Source organism: Amphiura filiformis, chromosome 6, assembly GCF_039555335.1.
Source record: "Amphiura filiformis chromosome 6, Afil_fr2py, whole genome shotgun sequence".
Taxonomy (NCBI): Eukaryota; Metazoa; Echinodermata; class Ophiuroidea; order Amphilepidida; family Amphiuridae; genus Amphiura; species Amphiura filiformis.
The window spans coordinates 11,811,392-11,833,333 of record NC_092633.1 but is presented as its reverse complement, the minus strand read 5'-3'; the positions used below and the strand labels follow the sequence as shown (position 1 = coordinate 11,833,333).

Here is a 21,942-nt window from a genome sequence, read left to right as displayed (position 1 = left end):
AATGAAACAAGTTTGAAACAGAAATATGTCGGGTTTTTGTCTGCATGTTCTTTGTTTGTGTTAAGCTATATGCTTCTGTCCTGTTGTAACGGTATAGTGTTACCAGAAGCTGTGGTGTTATACTTGTCTCGGTCCCAGCCGGTTTGTGTTACTCCGTCAGTGATGAAGGGGCACAAATCGGCTGGGACCGAGACTATGGTGTTCCTTACCCTGGATGACTTACAGACGTTTATATGAGTGTTCAAAATGGCAACGCGGCCTTTCGGACACCCTAAACTGTATGTAGGCCTGTAGGCATTCTATGGTGACATTTCATCAGAAATGTATCACATGGGCGAAAGCCCCGGGATGAAAGCAAATAGTTCAACGGAACATCATAGCAGGATCCAGTGCCATATTCATAATCAGCACACATTAAAGTGCATTATTTGTAAGAATTTTCCTTAAAACAATTAAAAATAAAGCGAATTTTTCACTGGCAAATGGATTCTCTTAACTATATAGCTTTGACTTAAACGGCATTCCGTTAAATTTTCTCCTTTAAATTTAAAGGCCCTTGAATATTGGTTTGTGCATTTATCTGGAGCATGAATTTTCCATGGACCCAAACGGTAGACCTCCCTTTATGGACCAACCAAAGTAAGCAAACAAACAAACAAACGATACCCCCATGAAAATGTCAAGTGTCACTGTGACGTATATTGTATGATAATTGGTCGGTTGTTTTTATCATGAAGAAAGGGCGATCACGATAATTACAATGTCGCCAAGTCGATTTGAACAGTCTGAAGTATCTTGAATTGGGGGAATAATTATTATTCTGCAAGTCACTATATTATATATCCCAGTGTACGTCAATTAATGATATGTCACACACATGCCTTAAATGCTACATATATTTTGATAATGGTAATCGGTTTTAAAATTGTTTTGCCGTTTGCCAATTGTACATGTTGTTAGAAATGTTAAAAAAGCGAAACGTGTACACGGTGTGGTAGGGGTGTGTTTGGGGTGTGTTCAAAGCTTGACCTATAACAGCTTTGGCACTCTGTATGTAGTCTCTGTCCAAGTCACGTTATTTTTCCGGTGCGCAAGGAATATATGAATGAAGTATTAAGTATAACCGATATAATACACATGCTGTTATATAATATGCCCGGGTGTATGTCAACTATTTCCCTTCCGGGCTAATGAGGAAAATAGTATGCCAACTATAATTGATATCGCCAGTCGCCACGGACCCAAAATTTGAACCGCTCAAGGATATACAATGACAACCGATTCCTGGATCCGGCATTTTTTGGCCCACTTATAATTAATACAGGGGTTCAACTATCGTGTGATAGGGGATCTACAGGATCGATGTTTTATTGTATACCAACTACACTACTTTATGGCATTAATGTAGTTAGCCATTGCTCGGGTTGCATGGCTTCATAGAATTAATGTAGTTTTGCCAGGACTCGAGTCGGAGTTGTATTGCTTTATAGCATTAAGAATTACTACACCTGGCCAATTTTGTGCCTATTTTTTACATTTTTCTCAAAAATATAGCACATTGGTGACAAGTAAGATATGTATATTACAGGGGCAAGGACTACAAATACTGCACTGAAAATTCAGCAACTCAAAGCAAATAGTTATTGATTTATTGATCAAATATTTGTTTTCCCTCATTTTTGACTGTAACTCCACAATTGTTGTCTGTGCTGAAATAAAATTTGCAGTGCAGTAATTGTAGTCCTTGCCCCAATAATATATGTATCTTACTTGTTCCCAATGCGCTATAATTTTTGAGAAAAAAAAAAAAATAGGCACAAAATTGGGCAGGGGTGTAGTACCCCCTTAATAATGCAGTTTTACCAGTACTCAGGTTGCATTTTTTATAGCATTAATGTAGTTTATTAGGACTAGGGTTGCATTGCTTTATAGCATTAATGCAGTTTTACCAGTACTCGGGTTGTATTGTTTTATAGCATTAATGTAGACTATTAGGACTAGGGTCGCATTGCTTTATAGCATTAATGCAGTTTTACCAGTACTCGGGTTGCATTGCTTTATAGCATTAATGTAGACTATTAGGACTAGGGTCGCATTGCTTTATAGCATTAATGCAGTTTTACCAGTACTCGGGTTGCATTGCTTTATAGCATTAATATAGTTTTACCAGCATCCGGGTTTCTTAGCTTTATAACACTAATGTATTTTTACCAGGACTCGGGTTGCATTGCTTTATAGCATTAATGTAATTTTAACAGGACTCGGGTTACATTACTTTAGCATTAGTGTACTTTTACGTTACTTGAGTTACATTGCTTTATAGCATTAATGTAGTTTATTAGGACTAGGGTTGCATTGCTTTATAGCATTAATGTAGTTTATTAGGACTGAGGTTGTATTGCTTTATGTATTTTTGCCTAGACTTGAGGTGCATTGCTTTGTATTATTAATGTATTTTTACCAGGACTAGGGTTACATTGCTTTAGCATTAATGTAGTTTTACGTTACTTGAGTTGCATTGCTTTATAGCATTAATGTAGTTTTACCAGTACTCGGGTTGCATTGCTTTATAGCATTAATATAGTTTTTACCAGAACCCGGATTCCTTTGCTTTATAGCACTAATGTATTTTTTTTAAACAGGACTCGAGTTGCATTGCTTTAGCCATAATGTATTTTTTACCAAATTTATATCATTAATGTAGTTTTACCAGTACTCTGGTTACTTTGCTTGATATCATTAATGTATTTTTACCAGTACTGGGTTGCATTGGTTTATAGCATTAATGCAGTATCAGTACTCGGGTTGCATTGCTTTTTATATAGCCATAATTTAGTTTTACCAGTACTTGGGTTATCTCGCTTATATCATTAATGTAGTTTTGTTATTCTATTTGTTCGGCTCAAAATCAAAAGGGAACATATCTGATAGGGAAAACTAACATTTTGTGAAAAATTCAAATCTGTTTTTTTATGGAAATGTTACAATATGGCTTTAATGTCGTAATACGACTTTTGTGTCGACATTGCTCTGTTGATAAACTTTGCTGATTCCACTGAGGTGTAAGTTGGGACATGTGTAAACATTACAAGTATAGAAAAAAGTCCGGTTTGAAAGAAATTAACAAATTTCATATTATATGATTGTACACTATGGTTTTAATGTAATTTTATCAGGAGTCGGGTTACCGGGTTACATTGTTTTATATCATTAAGGGATCTGAAATGAGCGTTTATTGCGTTTCGACAGTATTTTTTGTGGGACATGAGAGCACCTCAGACCTATCGAATTGCATTCTGAATACGACGCATGTCTTTCTGATATCAAATAATTTTCATTTTTTGAAAATAACAATATAATACAAATTTTATGACAAATTATTAAAATTTGATATTTTTCAAATTTTTGATATATGTGTACATCCATATCAAAAGGATGCACTTGTCGGCTGCTACATGTGTCTCATTTCAAATAATAGCTAGGAATAAATACCAGACTCATATCAAGTGTAGGTCACTTCAAATCATCCCCAAGTCAAATTGTACATGGAATATTCTCTGTATTCAAAAACCATGTGACTTGGGATGATTTGGAGACCTCCATTTAGGAAATGAGTCTGATATTTATTCTAGCTATTATGTGAAATGAGACACATGTAGCAGCCGACAAGTGCATCGTTTTGATATGGATGTATTCTATAACAGTCCTGAAGTAAATTATATAAATCTAATGACATATTCTTAAAGTGTATGTAGCAGGAGGAAAAAAGCCGACGGTCAATTGAAAATTTTGACCTTTCATATTGAAGATATGGATTTTTTCCCAAAAAGACCTAATTTTTTTTGGTGTTTTGGGAAAAAAATCCATATCTTCAATACAAAAGGTCAAAATTTTCAATTGATCGTCGGCTTTTCATCCCACCTACATACACTTTAAGTATAAATCATCAGATTTATAAAGTTTACTTCAAGTACTGTTAAATATCAAAAATATCAATTTTTATGATTTGCCATAAAATGTGTATTAAATTGCGAATTTCAAAAAATCAAAATTATTTGATATAAGAATGACATTCTTCGTATTCAGAATGCAATTCGATATGTCTGATGTGCTCTAATGTCCCACAATAAATACTGTCCAAACGTTCATACCCCAGCCCTTAATGTAGTTTACCAGAACTCGGGTTGCATTGCTTTGTAGCATTAATGTAGTTTACCAGGACTAGGGTTGTATTGCTTTATTGCATTATTGTAATTCTACCAGTACCCGGGTTCCTTTGTTTTATAGCACTAATGTATTTTGACCAGGACTTAAGTTGCATTGCTTTAGCCTTAATGCAGTTTTACCAAATTTATAACATTAATGTAGTTTTACCGGTACTTTGGATATTTTGCTTTACATCATTAATGTAGTTTTACCAGTACTTGGGTTGCATTGCTTTAAAGCAGTAATTTAACAAGTACTCGGGCTGCTGTGCTTTATAGAATCAATGTAGTTTTACCAGTACTCGGGTTGCATTGCTTTATATCAATAATATAGTTTTACCAGTACTCGGGTTGCATTGCTTTAAAGCATTAATGTAGTTTCACCAGTACTCGTGTTGTCCTGCTTTACAGTATTGATGTAGTTTTACCAGGACTCGGATTGCATTGCTTTATAGCATTAATGTAGTTTTACCAGGACTCGGGCTGCTCTGCTTTATAGGATTGATATGGTTTTACCAGGACTCGGATTGCATTGCTTTATAGCACTTACGGCCAAAAAAAATTGTCGTGTTGCCCTCAAGTGGGAAAAATGGGAATGTTGGGGCGGTCGTCGATTTTTTTAAACCGTCAGTATAAAAATAAATCCAAATTTTACTACTGGTGGATACTTGTTAGATAATGTATTTAAGACTAGTCGTTCAATAAGTCGTATTTTTAGCATTTCTGTAAAAATAAAAATCGTCATTCAAATTAATGTTTATAGCATTAATGTAGGTTACCAGGTCTCGGATTGTATTCTTTTATTGCATTAATGTACGAAATGTACCAGGACTCGGGTTGTCTTTTTTGATAGCATTAATGTATTCTTACCAGAACTCGGTTTGCATTGCTTTATTTAGCATTAAAGTAGTTTTACCAGGAGCCGGGTTGACTTGATTTATAGTGTTAATGTAATTTTACCAGGACTTGGGTTGCATTGCTTTATAGCAGTAATGTAGTTTTACCAGGACTCGGGTTAACTTGTTTTATAGCTTTAATGTAGTTTTATCAGGACTCGGGTTACATTGTATAGTATTAAATGATGTTTTACCAGGACTCTGGTTGCATTGCTTTTTAGCATTTAATGAAGTTTTACTCGGATTCGGGTTGCATTACTTTATAGCTTTAATGTAGTTTTAACAGGACTCGGGTTACATTACTTTAGCATTAATGTAGTTTTACCAGGACTCTGGTTGCATTGCTTTATAGCATTTAATGAAGTTTTACCCGGATACGGGTTGCATTGCTTTATAGCATTAATGTAGTTTTACCAGGATTCGGGTTGCTTTGCTTTGCAGCATTAATGCAGTTGTACCAGCACCCTAGTTGCATAATTTTATATTATTAATGTAGTTTTACCAGGACTCGTGTTACATTGCTTTATCATGTTTATAGCATTAATGTAGTTTACCAGGTCTCCAGTTGCATTGTTTTATAGCATTAATGTACAAAATGTACCAGTACTCGGGGTGTCTTTCTTGATAGCATTAATGTATTCTTACCAGGACTCGGGTTACATTGTTTATATCATTAATGTATTCTTACCAGGACCCGGTTTGCATTGCTTTATGTAGTTTTACCAGGACTCGGGTTGACTTGCTTTGTAATATTAATGTAATTTTACCAGGACTCGGGTTGCATTGATTTATAGCATTAATGTAGTTTTACCAGGACTCGGGTTGACTTGCTTTATAGCATTAATGTAGTTTTAGCAGGACTCGGGTTACATTGTATATCATTAATGTAGACTATTAGGACTAGGGTTGCATTGCTTTATAGCATTAATGTAGTTTTACCAGGACTCGGGTTGACTTGCTTTATAGCATGAATGTAATTTTAGCAGGACAAGGGTTACTTGCTTTGTTTTATAGCATTAGTGCAGTTGTTCCAGGACTCGGGTTGCTTTGCATTGTAGCATTGTACCAGCACTCTAGTCGCGTTACATTGCTTTATCATATTTATATATAAACATGATAAAGCAATGTAACGCGACTGTAGTTTACCAGGTTTCTGGTTACATTGGTATTCGTGGTTCCGACATTGGTATTCGTGGTTCCGACACATTTTTTTTTATTCATTCATTCATTCATTCATTCATTCATCTTTATTTCATTCAAATATAAAATATAACAGCACAACAATTAAACACATACATTGAATGAGGACTTTCTCGGAAGGCCGGATGGCCTGTATTAAGAACCCCCTGTCCTAATCTAAAAAAAGTTTCAAAATAACAACAACAAAATATACCGCAAAATGTCAATACACAACCCACCCCCCTCATTTACCCTAACAAAAACACCCAAAAAGCCTGATTTGTGATCAAGAATATGCAAGAAATTACCGTGATAAATTCAATACTACATTAATATTACAGATAATACGATAGTCCGATACACAATTAAATTAAGTCATACAAGGAAAATGAGATAAAACACTAAATGTAATTATGAATAATATTATCTTTTACTTTGCTTTTGAAATGCTTGATCGTCTTTATGTTCTTTATATGTTTCTCAAGTGAATTCCACTTAATTGGGCCCGCTGTTCTTAAGGTTGTATGAGCGAAATTCGTTTTAGATTTAGAAACCTGGTAATCTTCATTGTTTCTCGTGTTGTACTTGTGTAGAGTAGACTGCCTTACAAAATACTTTTGAAATGCTTCTGGAAATTGATTGGTAAAATGTTTATACATAAAAAAGTACTGAGAGCAAGATCATAGGTATCGTAAATATTAAGTACTTTATAGTTCTGAAAGAGAGGAGCTGAATGACTTAGGTAATGACTATTTGATACAATTCAAAGTGCCCTTTTTTGCAGCTTGAAAAGTTTATCTAAGTATGTTTTACAAGTGCTGCCCCTTGCTATAATACCGTAATTAACATAAGGAAGTATCAGTGTAAAATATAATGAATAAAGAATATGCTCAGGTATATACGAAATGTTTAATTTTGTTAATGATTCTTATACCCTTAGACATGTTTTTTGCAATGTTATCGATATGATTTTTCCATGTCAGGTTCTCGTCAATTGTTACTCCAAGAAATTTTGTATTTTTAACTCTTTCCAAATTTGTTTTATTGCATTAATGAACAAAATGTACCAGGACTCGGGTTGTCTTTCTTGATAGCATTAATGTATTCTTACCAGGACTCGGGTTACATTGTTTATAGCATGAATGTAGTTTTACCAGGATTCGGGTTGACTTGCTTTATAGTATTAATGTAGTTTTACCGGGACCAGGGTTACTTTGCTTTATTGCATTAATGCAGTTATACCAGGACTCTGATTGCATTGGTTTATAGCACTAATGTAATTTTACCAGGACTCGGGTTGCATTGCTTTATAGCGGTAATATAGTGTTACCAGGACTCGGGTTAATTTGCTTTATAGCATTAATGTAGTTTTACCACGACTAGAGTTACTTTCTTTATAGCGTTGATGCAGTTGCAACAGGACTCGGGTTACATTGTTTTATAGCATAAATGTAGTTTTACCAGGACTCTGATTGCATTGCTTTATAGCATTAATGTATTTTTACCAGGACTCTGATTAGCACTAATGTAGTTTTACCAGGACTGGGATCGTCTTGCTTTATATTATATATTAGTGTTGTTTTCCCAGTTATATCCGGACTCAGGTTGCATTGATTTAGATCATTAATGTAGTTTTACCAGGACTCTGATTGCATTGGTTTATAGCACTAATGTAATTTTACCAGGACTCGGGTTGCATTGCTTTATAGCGTTAATGTAGTGTTACCAGGACTAGAGTTACTTTCTTTATAGCATTGATGCAGTTGCACCAGGACACGGGTTACATTGTTTTATATCATAAATGTAGTTTTACCAGGACTCTGATTAGCACTAATGTAGTTTTACCAGGACTGAGTCGTCTTGCTTTATATTATTAGTGTTGTTTTTCCAGTTGTATCTGGACTCGAGGTTGCATTGATTTATAGATCATTAATGTAGTTTTACCAGGATTCGGTTACATTGCTATCTTGAGTGTAGTTTCACCAGCCAGGACTCGGGTTAACTTCCTTTATAGCATTAATGTAGTTTTACCATGACTAGAGTTACTTTGCTTTATAGCATTGATGCAGTTGCTCCAGGACTCGGGTTACATTGTTTTATAGCATAAATGTAGTTTTACCAGGACTCGGGTTGCTTTGCTTTGTAGCGTTAATAAAGTTGTACCAGCACTTTGGTTGCATAGTTTTATATTTATAATGCAATTTTACCAGGTCTCGTATTACATTGCTTTATCATGTTTATAGCACGTAGTTTACCAGGTCTCGGATTGTATTGTTTTATTGCATTAATGTACGAAATGTACCAGGACTCGGGTTGTCTTTTTTGATAGCATTAATATTTTCTTACCAGGACTCGGTTTACATTGCTTTATTTAGCATTAAAGTAGTTTTACCAGGAGCCGGGTTGACTTGATTTATAGTGTTAAAGTAATTTTACCAGGACTCAGGTTGCATTACTTTATAGCAGTAATGTAGTTTTACAAGGACTCGGGTTGTTTTGCTTTATCATATGTTTATAGGATGAATGTAGTTTTACCCGGTCTCGGGTAAGGGTTCCTTTGCTTTGTAGCATTAATGCAGTTGTAACAGTATTCGGGTTACATTGCTTTTAATGTAATTTTACCAGGACACGGGTAGCATTGCTTTATAGCATAATGTAGTTTTACAATGACTCTATAGTTACATCACTTTATATTATTAAAGGAAGGTGACCTGATATATTTGGAAAATCGAATTCTTTAAAACTTACCTATAACATAAAATGTTGTCCCTTTCAAAAGAACACATCAATGTTCCTTGTAAATGTGACTAATTCCTTATGGAATTACTGACATTTTATACAGCGTGATTTTGGTAGTCTACAGTGTTTTTACTAACAATAATCATCATGATCATGTATTAAATTGGTATCAAATCAGAGATCCTGTTTTTCTCATTAACATACTGAAATTAGGTGTTCCAAATTGCCGAAGATATGATCGAAAAAATGTTGAATTAGTCTTAAATGTGGTATACCACATTTGAGACTAATTCGACAGTTAAATTTCAAATTATGTTGTTCAAGTCCAAAGATTTACTCACGTTTTAGACGTTTCATCTTCCGTGCGGAAGATTTCATCAGTAATGCGCCGATACAGCAGCTGCACCACCTCTGGTCCTCCTACTCTCATCCCCAGGGTGTGTAGTTGTTTGCAGTAGCTGATCGTATACATGACTCAAATAATAAGTTCTGGCGCATATCGGCGTATTACTGATGAAATCTTCCGCACGGAAGATGAAACGTCTAAAACGTGAGTAAATCTTTGGACTTGAACAACATAATCTGATATTTAATTTAATTATATCAGTCCTGATGAACTTATTCAAAAAAAAAAAATAATTCGACGGTTTTTTTTGAGGATACCGATTTGGAACGCCCAATTTCAATATGTTAATGAGAAAAATATGAGCTTTCACCTGACATCAAAATCTGATGGGGTAAAGTGGGGGGATGAGGTTGTCAATCAGGTTACCCACCTTTAATGTAGTTTTACCAGGATTCGGATTGTCTTGCTTTATCATGCTTATAGCATTAATGTGGTTTAACCAGTATACTCGTGTTATTGCTCTATAGCATTAATGTAATTTTATACAAATTGTACCAGGACTCGGGTTGTCTTTCTTGAGAGCATTGATGTATTCTTACCAGGACTCGGTGTTCATTGCTTTATAGCATGAATGTAGTTTTACCAGGACTCGGTTTGCATTGCTTTATAGCATTAATGTAATTTTACCAGGACTCGGTTTGCATTGTTTTATAGCATTAATGTATTCTTACAAGGACTCGGTTTGTATTGCTTTATAGTATTAACGTTGTTTTACCAGGACTCGGGTTGCAATGCTTCATAGCATTCATGTAGTTGTTCCAGGACTCGGGTTGCTTTGCTTTGTTGCATTAATACAGTTGCACCAGCACTCTGGTTGCATAGTTTTATATTATTAATGCAGTTTTACCAGGATTCGTGTTACGTTGCTGTATCATTATAGCATTAATGTAGTTTACCAGGTCTCGGGTTGCATTGTTTTATTGCATTAATGTACAAAATGTACCAGGACTCGGGTTGTCTTTCTTGATAGCATTAATGTATTCTTACCAGGACTCGGGTTACATTGTTTATAGCATGAATGTAGTTTTACCAGGATTCGGGTTGACTTGCTTTATAGAATTAATGCAGTTGTACCAGGACTCAGGTTACATTGTTTTATATCATTAATGTAGTTTTACCAGGTCTCGGGTTGCATTGCTATATGGCATTAATATAGTTTTACCAGTACTCGAATGGCATGCTTTAAAGCATTTATATAGTCTTACCAGGACTCGGGTTGTCTTGCTTTATCATGTTTATAGCATTAATGTAGTTTTACCAGTATTCTGGTTACATTGCTTTTAATGTAATTTTACCAGGACACGGGTAGCATTGCTTCATAGCATAATGTAATTTTACAAGGACTCTGTTACATACGACTCGGGTTGTCTTTTACCAAGCTTTAAAGCATTAATGCATTAATGTAGTCTTACCAGGACTCGGGTTGTCTTGCTTTATCATATGTTTATAGGATGAATATAGTTTTACCAGGACCCGGTTTGACATGCTTGATAGCATTGATGTAATTTTACCAGGACTCGGGTTGCATTATTTATAGCATTCATGTAGTTTTACCAGGACTCGGGTTGCATTGTTTATAGCATTCGTGTAGTTTTACCAGGACTCGTGTTGCATTGCTTGATAGCATTAATGTAGTTTTACCAGGACTAGGGTTGCATTGCTTTAAAGCATTTATGTAGTCTTACCAGGACTCGGGTTGTCTTGCTTTATCATATGTTTATAGGATGAATGTAGTTTTACCCGATCTCGTGTAAGGGTTCCTTTGCTTTGTAGCATTAAGGATACAATACATGATTTACCGACAAGTGACTCATTTCGGAATGCGATCATGAATTTTGAAGAAAAAAAAAGTTTCCACAGGCTTCGTTGGGACTCGAACCAGCGATTCTAAACTTCCTTCGATTACGCGTCTAGCGCTTTACCGCTGGCAGTTGAGCGGATGAGTGTAATGATAAAAGATAAATCTCATAATGCCATCTTTAGCCTTTGGTTTACTAAAAAAAGACGCGTTTTGTAAAGATAGATTAGCCGTTTTATGCATAAATAGCACGAACGTTTGGGAAAGGTTTCAAACAAATAATAAAGACACTGATGTGATGATGAAATTGCGTAAGTCGGGAATTATCTGCGTCACAATGTTTTGTTTTGGTTTTAGGAATTTGACCTTAAAATTTACGACTTCACGACATTATCATTCGAAATCAACAAAAGATATTTCAACACTATATGTCCTCATTCTTTCTCTAGAATGTTTTGTACATGTATGTGAAATAGCTTCAACAATGGTTCGCTGCATAATGGTAAAAATAGCCTTGACCTAAAAAAGGGCGAGAGGTACCATATTTACAGATTCAGGCTAAATTTAAAATTGATATAAAACGTTTGTTTTTTGATCGATTACAAAAATTAATTTTTGTCGTATAAAGAAATTGTATCTGGCGTGAATTACACAACAGTTTTTATTCCTAGGGCTCTTTGACTTCTTCAAATAATTTTTTTAATGATAATGCGAAGTGTTAAGAGTTACTAATAAAAGGAAAAATATCATCAATGCTAAATATAACATCCATGGGTCTTCACTACGCATCGTCGATGAAGCAAAGTATCTTGGAGTCACGATTCAGAGTAACCTCAATTGGAAACCACATGTAAATAACATCACCAAGAAGTCAAATAGCACCCTGGGCTTTCTACGCAGAAACCTACGGAAATTCCCACCCAAAGTAAAGGAACAGGCTTACAAGACGTATGTTCGACCAACGCTTGAGTTCGCCTCCTCCGTATGGGATCCTCACACCAAGGACATGGTTTCTCAATTAGACATGGTGCAAAGACGTGCTGCTAGATTCGTTGAGTCCGACTACCATCCTAGACATAGTGTGACCCAGATGCTTGAAAATCTCCAATGGCAGTCATTAAACGAACGCCGAGCACATAACAAAGTCACCATGTTATACCGGATTGTTCATGGCCTAGTCGCCATTCCAAGTGGTCCACCCTACTTCATTCCAGCTACAAACACAACCAGAGGCCACCACCTGCAATTTAGACAACAACACTGCAGGATCCAGTCCTACCAGTTCTCATTCTTCCCGAGCGTCATTTGCCTGTGGAACACACTACCAGCTTCAGTCGTATCTTCCCCGTCTTTGGAGACTTTCCGAAGCCGGCTGAGTCCACTGTCGCTTCGTTAGACTGGAAGAGGACTTTTTTACTCGCACATCAGCACCACTTCACCTGCACTCAGCGAATCCGTGTTTCCGCTCGCACCCTTTGCACCGCACACAGTACGACTATACTCGGGAGTGAAAACTTCTAAGAGGACTGTACTTATTGGAAGAAGAAGAAGAATCCCCTGGCCCTCTATAATTACGCACAAGAGACCGATTAATGCAGTTGTACCAGTATTCGGGTTACATTGCTTTTACCAGGACACGGGTAGCATTGATTTATAGCATAATGTAGTTTTACAATGACTCTATAGTTACATTACTTTACCAAGACTCGGGTTACATTGCTTTATAGCATTCATATAGTTTTACTAGGACTCGTGTTGTCTTGCTTTATCATGTTTATAGCATTAATGAAGTTTTACCAGGTCTCGAATTGCATTGCTTTATGGGATTATTATATTTTAACCAGTACTCGGGTGGCATGCTTTAAAGCATTTATGTGGTCTTACCAGGACTCGGGTCGTCTTGCTTTATCATCGGGTTACATTGCTTTTAATGTAATTTTACCAGGACACGGGTAGCATTGCTTTATAGCATAATTTAGTTTCACAAGGACTCTATAGTTACATTACTTTATATTATTAATGTAGTTTTAACAGGACTAATCAGATTATCTTGCGTTATCATGTTTATAGCATTAATGTAGTTTTACAAGGTCTCGGGTTGTAATGCTTTATAGCATTAATGTGGTTGTTCCAGGACTCGGGTTGCTTTGCATTGTAGCATTAATACAGTTGTACCAGCATTCTAGTTGCATAATTTTATATTATTAATGCAGTTTTACCAGGACTCGGGTTACATAGCTTTATTATGTTTATAGCATTAATGTAGTTTACCAGGTGTCGGGTTGCATTGCTTTATAGCATTAATGTACAAAATGTATCAGGACTCGGGTTGTCTTTCTTGATAGCATTAATGTATTCTTACCAGGACTCGGGTTACATTATTTATAGCATTAATGTAGTTTTACCAGGATTCGGGTTGACTTGCTTTATAGTATTAATGCAATTGTACCAGGACTCAGGTTACATTGTTTTATATCATTAATGTAGTTTTACCAGGTCTCGGGTTGCATTGCTTTATGGCATTAATATAGTTTTACCAGTACTCGGGTGGCATGCTTTATGGCATTAATGTAGGTCTTACCAGGACTCGGGTTGTCTTGTTTTATCATATGTTTATAGGATGAATGTAGTTTTATGATTATTTTTGGAAACATATTTCAATACGTAATAAAAACCGGGTCTCTAAGTTAATTGGACAGACAGTAGTGTTTGCCCAAATGACCCAAAACAGACGAAAATCATGGACGGCAACGTTCACGCGAACTATGGTGCAGTATGATGTTTCAAATGAACTTATTTATTAATCTTCTATTGACATGATCAAAACACTTTATATCTTTAATTTCAAGCAAATAGAAAACGTGTACAGATATATGCATTGAAACACCAACGAAAAAATTTGAACGAAAGAAATACAGCGTTGACTTATTTAAGTCATACATAAACACAATAAGGTACTTTTGAATAAAATAAAATAAAATAAAAAAACAACAGAAAAAAACAACACTTCAGTGAGTAACTTAGTAATATATACAATATTTTATTATTATCAGTTGCATTCTTTGTTATCATGTCGCATGTCGATGGCAATAATTAGAATATTCTCTCAGAGAAAAAATATATTCAGCACAAAAAAATCAGCTGAATAATTGTTTAATTTCAAGCAAAATATTTCAGTAACTCAATCACGTGATTTATTATTTACAAAATAGATACAAGATTATTTACAACATAATCCTAAACCTGAATTTATACTCGATCGCTTTTGCAGAAAAGCGAATGGCACGCATGCTCAGTAGGCAAAAACGGTGCTGAATGCGGGGCTGAATGTGCAAACTGCGCATCGTTTTTGCATATATTGAGCATGCGTGTGATTAACTTTTCTGCAAAAACGATCGAGTATCAATTGCAATTGCCCTTTTCGGTAAATCCCATATCCTTGCAGTTATAATCGATATGTCGTCATTTGATGTCACGCCGATGCGCACATCATTTAGCGAACATTGTTACTGCGCATTGCAAGTCGGCGTGACGTCAAATGACGACATCTCGGGTATAACTGCAAGGAATTGTTGGATTTACCGAAAAGGTATTATCATTTATACACTGTATATCCATTCTGCCACAAATACAGACGACAATACAAAGCCAGTAACAATGTCAGTCAATCGACACTTGCTTCTTATAAAAACTTCACAGATAAATACATAATTCCTTGAAGAGCATTCCTTACTCATTTCATTTTAGACAATACTTTCAAGAATTTCGGAGAAAATAAGAATACTGACACAAGCACGACAAGTAACATTTAGGCTAAATATATTTGGTGCATTGTATTGCTACCCTGAAATATTGGTCATAAAAAGGGCTCTCCACTGGGCTCCTTGACAACAAAACAGGCAAATAGGCACGGACAATTGAAAAACACAACAATATTGCAATTAAGATTACAATATTTGTGTGTCTTTATAACTTTTAGTAAGACATTTTAAGCAACATTTTCAGTACACACAAAAAACAGCTGAGTTCAGCTGAACCAGAATTTGACAAAACCGTCCCACAATGCATCACAAATTTAATGCTGATGTTGCTTATTTTTGAACTGCTTAGGCAATAAAATATTATGTGCAATTCAAGAAAATGTTCAAGGGACGAAAATTTCATCAAAACAAAGATCAAAAGATATAGATAATATTCTATACCGCACTATTATACTGCGAAGTGTCTTTGGAATAATCGGCAAGCAATAATGTTTGTATTTATCGACATTGCACTAATTTGTACCGTCGTCCATACAGTGACATTCACTACTACCCTCTGTATTTATACAAACTATATCATTACATCGCATTGGACTATTCCAGTTGAAACCCATACACCACCTATGGAAAACATGACCTAAAACCTCCCACACAGGGGGTGTTGATTTTAAAAGGAGACATCCATTCAGGTAACCCGCGTGTGGAAGATTAAGGTATAATTGAAGACCGAATTAAAAAGACTAGTTTGCGTATGACGTCCTGTCAATCAGACCAAAAATGCCATACTGCGCAGGTCAGCAACCAATCACGGCGCGCCTTTGTCATGATGTCAGACGCAAATTAGTCTTTTTAATTCGGTCTTTAATTATAATGTCTTCCACAGGGGGTGTATGGATTTCAATTGGAATAGCCCATTTATATAGCTCCAGCACGGTGGTTAACCGGAGCTCGGCCTTACGTTCTATCTATCTTGCGGACGCATCCGAGAAAGAGTTTACGATTCTTTTCCAGGAATCTCTATCAGCCATCAGATTTGGGAGGTCATTAATTTCTTGATTGACGTCCCTTGCCACACAGTCGATGTAGTTGAATGGTCTTCTTCCTCTACATGTTCGTGGAAGCCTCATACAGATGACATCTGAAATTATTTGGTCTTTTGCACGGTAGCAGTGGCCTGCAAATCTGGCTCGCCGTTGAGCAACGATGGAGGACACCTGTGGAACACCATCATAGATCTCTGCTTTGGTTTTATGTTCACGCCAGGATATATTTCGAACCCTCATCAACAGCCGGGTGTAGGTACCATCAAGACGGTCCTGAAGATCTTTCTTCATTGTCCAGGTCTCACTTCCATATAAGAGGATACTCTCTATGCAGGCTCTAAAGAAGGCAAGCTTGGTATTTCTTGATATGTTGGACTGCCAGATGGTGTGCAGTTTGTTGCAAGCTTTCCATGCTTGAGCTTTGCGAGTCAGAAAGTCTTTCTTGCTGTCGGCAACAAATGAACCAAGATATTTAAAGTCCGACACCTCCTTGAGTTGTGTGCCATCCCGAGAAAGGATTGGAGTTGGGTTCTTATCTCCATTAATACACATATATTCTGTCTTCTTGGAATTGAGAAAGAGGCCAACTTTGGCGGAAGCATCTTCTAAAGATGACAGAAGATCTTGGGCATCTTGTGATAACGTAGCTGTTAAAGCGATGTCGTCTGCGTAGTCAAGATCGGTTAAATACTTGTTCTTCTCTCTGCTCGTCTTATTGGGCATGATGTCAATCCCTTTGGACTTGTCAGTGTCTATCGACTGTCTGAGGAGATAGTCTACCACTATCACAAAAAGGTAAGGGGCCAAGGTGTCGCCCTGCAGGATTCCAGCAGTAGAGAGAAACTCTTCAGTTGGTCCATCACCTGTTTGTACAAAACTTGAAGGATTATCATACATTATTGCAATAGCATTCACAATCTCCTGAGGGATCCCATAATTACGAAGAATATGCAGCATGGCCTTCCGGTTAACACTGTCGAAAGCTTTTGAGAAGTCAACAAACACAATATATGCCTGCTTCTTTGAGATTTTAAGCTCTTCTATTATCCTTCTAAGGGCTAGAATCTGTGGTGTGGTTGATCTACCCTTGCGAAAACCATTTTGGTTACGTCTGAGAATAGGATCTAGATGAGGAGAAATCCTGTTGAGCAGCATAGTGTTATACAGCTTGGCAGCAAGTGCTGACAGTGTGATACCTCTATAATTTGATGGTTGTGAAAGATCCCCTTTCTTCGGGAGAGGTATAATTGTGGATCTTGACAAGGCTTTTGGCTTATTTCCCTTCATGGTTTCATTACAGAAATCAAGCAGTGGGTTTTTCCAAACAATGGCTGGTATGTTGTCAGGACCAGGTGTTTTTGACTTGTTGAGCTTGCTCAGACCTTTTGCAGTTCCTCCATAGTAAATGGACCAGTGTGTATTGGGAGATCGTCAGAGACATTGCTGTTAAAGAACGTATCTTCAAGGTTTACGTCTTGCTCTGGTTTCCCTAGTAAGTTGGAAAAGTGTAGAAACCAGTTGTCACGACGCTCTTCAGATGTATTGCCTTTCACTCTAACCACAGGAGCAGATTTGGTGTCAGTTATCTCCCGGAGGAGTTCCCAAGAAGCTGCATGTTTATATTCATGATGGAGGTTGTCAAGTTCCTCTGTCTTCTTTTTTGAATAGAGGACTCCAGAGTTTCTGTGTAGGCTTTATCAAGAGTAACTTTGGCCGATTCGAGGAGCTTTTGTGATGCTCGGGTGGATCTAGCATTGTGTTTCATAGATGCACTCTTTAAGACATCTCTTGCCTCAGTGACTTTGTCTGATGCAGCAATGTTGTAGGACTGCTTTGATTTTTTAGGGAGCATCTCCAGTGCAACTTCCTCATTAGCCGCAACTAAGGTATCATAAGTGGTGCTAATATTGGGTTCTTGTAGCTCATCGTGTAGAGAACTGAAGCGGTTATAGACTGCTACCACAAACTGCTCACCCAGGATGGTGTCTCTGGTAACCTTCTTCCAGTCAATACGTTTCATTGGGTCTTTCATGGAAGTTCTGCATTTCCGGTAGCTGATTTGACATTTGCATGAAACAATCCTATGGTCCGAGTTCACACCCTCGAAGGAGCTGTATGCACGTGAATTCTTGATTGAGTTGATCCACTTCTTTCTTACCAGGACAAAGTCTAGTTGAACTAGTTGGCCATTAGGACGCCTATGTGTCCATAATCTGTTGATGCGGTTTTGAAACCTTGTGTTTGTGGCTATGAGGTTATGTTCCTGCAGGAAGTCTTTCATGTGGTTGCCATTTCTATTGGTTTCTTTAGCAGGTGTGAAGAGAGCATCCAATGGCCCAAGCTGAGCATTAAAGTCTCCTCCAATTATAAGTAAGTTATGAGCTGGGATGGCATTAACTGTAGAAGAGAGTTCTTGGTAGAAGGAGATAACAGCTTCTTCAGGTTGTTCGTTATGTGGACTGTAGCAGCAGAGAACTGTGGATGTTGGATTGCCCAGCAGAGAAATTTCCATAATCCGTTCAGTGGCGTAGTAAAGGGGGTCCACGGGGTGGAACATCTTGCATCTTGCCCCCCCCCGTTGTTGTATACTGACCGCCGGTAATATTTAAGGCCTTTTAGACCATTTTGACAATTATTATTTTACAATTTTCGTCAAATTTCCCCCCTCCCTAAAAGTCACCATTCCCCATTTCTCCCTGCCCCTGGAAATAACCCTGCCTACGCCACCGCTTACGTTCCATATAAATTATATCCTATGATGAGCGTAAAAGCTATGTATCGTATCAAGCCAAGCACAGCAAAAGAATCATCACGAAAACGGAACGCGTATTTACGCTCAACGCAAGTATGCGACTCGTGCATTGAAAAACGGCAAAAAGTTATGTCATTTAACATAATTATAAATATAACTCTGCATTTATGCTATAGGCTACTGTCAGAGGTAGCACCCACATCACATACATATACAAAGAATTCGCCAGATATATAGAATCCAATAGTCAGGCATCAAACTGTTCCCTCTTACATTTGTTTCAACATTTCTACACACTTTTTTAAAATCACAAGAAGAAAAAGTATGTTACATAGTCATTTGTCCTATAAGGATAAATACCACAAATTGAAAGATTTGAGCCGGTTAACCAACTTGATGTGGAGACTAAGACAAAGACCAAGAAAGATAAAAACTAATGCAGTTTGCAAACCATAGAAGTGTAGGCCTACTTTGTTAACTGTTGTTAACGTTACATTACTATTGCTATGTTAGTACACTTTCATGGTTTGCATACTGCATATAGCTTACTTTTGTATATCTTTCTTGTCTTTGTCTTGTTCCCCACGTCAAGTTGGAATACCTGGCTTAAATCATAGACCCTTTATATAAAGAATAGGGTCTGTGCTCAAATCTTTCAGTTTATATTCTAGGAATCCTCTTATATCAATCTTTGATCCTTGGGGTGTTTTGTACCTCGTCCGTTATAGTATACACTATAGTACCACTAATTGCCTATTACAAAATTGTTACATTTATCACAAATCTTTCAATTTAGAGTGATACATTGAGGCATAAACATATACTTTTTGAATTTACCAATTCTAAAAGTTGTAAGTCTGTTTCAAACTTTACTTTATATATCAGTATATATTTAAACAAATACAGGGAGAACTTCAGAAGCTGCTGTACCTGTAAAGCGCTAAATATTATACACATGATACATGCATGTACTATTTTAATTACCTTGATATTATACATCTTTGGAACCATTGCTAAATACATTTGGTAAGCATGTGACACGATATAACGTGACTTTAGCATGTTTGGAACAATAACTTGAACAGTTCTTTGAACATGTTGAAAAAGCAGCTAATTCATATAGTATTTATTATGCAATGCATAAAATGATAACTGCAGAACGTGTATACTTTTAGCAAACTTCCTCAAAAACTTCAGATATTGTAATTTTCTTTGCGAATTAGGAACAATTCAATATACCGGTATTTGAGTAACAGCAGAATATAATAAACCTTCAAATGTCAGCAATTACTCAGAAGTTCATTAAAAATTTATATTGAATGCCCATAATTTATGATATAGTTTCGCGGAATCGTGAAATTATTATGGATTTTAAGGTAAAAGAAGTTAAAGAACGGCTAACGAATGCACGCTCCACGATGAGATCAGTGTTTCTAAAGGTTCTATTAAAGTTGTTAGTTTACCGAGATCCAAGATAACTTACAATTATACTGCAAAAACAGTGTTTAGAAATTTAACACTTATTCTTTTCTAAACACAATTTTGCCTTCACTTTGTAAACACGTTTAGAAGCTAAACATCATGTGTCAAATTTCTGAACATTGGTCAGTGATGGTGTTCAATTTCTAAACATCCATATTATAAACATAACTTTTCTAAGCACTTTCTTGCCTCCACTTTCTAAACACTGTTTTCACAGTGTATAGTCAAACTTCTATAAGCACCCGTCTGAGGACCTCACAAGCCACTATTAAAAATAACTGGGCGAGTGCAGATTCCAATTTTCTCCCTATTTTCTTGCTGTGCTCATTGATTTATCATATGAAGCAGGCTAACAGTTACAATTATGTACGTAAAACAAACGTCAGCATAACAATTTGGTAGACATAAATGATTAGGATCAGGGTTTGGTCCAAACACATCCTTAAATTTACTTAACCATATCCTAATGTTGAACAATCATGTACTTTTACATCCTCATAATGACAACAGAACAACTTCCTTTGAATTAAAGTGTTTTCACTCTAACACCTGCAGACTTTAGAGTTTGCTATGGGTCCAATGATATTACTCAGTTAGAACTAAACACCTATAGCGTTTAAATAGACATTTGGTTCATAAGCAGAATGTTTGTTTTTCAGAGCAAATGCATATCCAAATACTTTGTGTGTTTATCTGCAAGTGTATAATTTAGTGTTCAAATTTGTCAATTTAGTGTTTATTTAGCATTCTTTTTAAAGGTATTACAAAGTAAACATATTAAAGTGTTTAAATATAAGTTTAAAACCTAAACATCACAGGCCTATCTAAAATTACGTCACATGGGATCGTTAGATCGAAGTATTCTAGAATACTTTGGTTAGATGAGCACGAAGACGTACGAAATATAAACCTGCCAATTGTCTTCTTCTACCAAGAAATCCAGAATTCCCCAAAGTTTCCACACGATTCCGCGCAACCATGACTCAGTATGAAAGCAAACTACAATATTGCACACAAGTTTACTAACATAAACTAGGTTCAATTGAGATTGTTGAATACGTTAAATAGTATACTCCACTTCTGGTATTGGATTATATACAGTGTCTCTCCGTTAAAAATCACATGGATCAATTAATTTCACAGACATAATCATTATAAGAAAGGTAGATTCAGTAGATACATTGTCATAAAAACTAGACAAATTTTTAGGATACAAAAGGCAGTACTGAAAAAAATATACACGGCCATTTATTTTACATGAGAATATAAGGTGGCGATTATATAGCACAACTATAAATTTTTGACTGACACATCATCAGTATATTTTAACCCATATAATACAACCACCCTGATTCAAGAGTTGCATTGATCACGCTGATTAGGAAATATATAAATTCTTATTTGGCAAACTTTATCCACAGATAAGGTCCACCTACAAATAACTATATACTATAAGTTTTTTTCATCATGAACAATACGGTATGATGATGTTAAAATGTCGTTTAATTCTGAATATACCTATTTGTATTGGTACTTTTTATTTTCTGAGTAAATTTTGTGCACATCAACTCCATATAACATCTTGTAGAGGTAGTTTTCGAAGAATAACCGTACATATATTTCAACGACACCAGTGGGCCTCTAATTAATACCCTACGCATTTAAGGTGGTACTACCTTGA

General features: G+C 36.2%; 2 protein-coding genes across 2 annotated transcripts; one reads left to right on the top strand and one right to left on the bottom strand.

The window, feature by feature from the left end:
• The first annotated feature begins 12,247 nt into the window (after window positions 1-12,247).
• Window positions 12,248-12,619, top strand: LOC140154184 (uncharacterized). The gene has a single exon (XM_072176793.1). It carries the CDS (start codon window positions 12,248-12,250, stop codon window positions 12,617-12,619), a length of 372 nt encoding a protein of 123 aa, XP_072032894.1.
• A 2,199-nt stretch (window positions 12,620-14,818) lies between these two features.
• On the bottom strand, window positions 14,819-18,539 carry LOC140154183 (craniofacial development protein 2-like). The gene is made up of 2 exons (XM_072176792.1): window positions 17,820-18,539; window positions 14,819-14,842 (listed from the first exon to the last, which is right to left on the bottom strand). The coding sequence occupies exons 1-2, from the start codon at window positions 18,537-18,539 to the stop codon at window positions 14,819-14,821; spliced, it is 744 nt and encodes a 247-aa protein (XP_072032893.1).
• Between the last annotated feature and the right edge of the window lie 3,403 nt (window positions 18,540-21,942).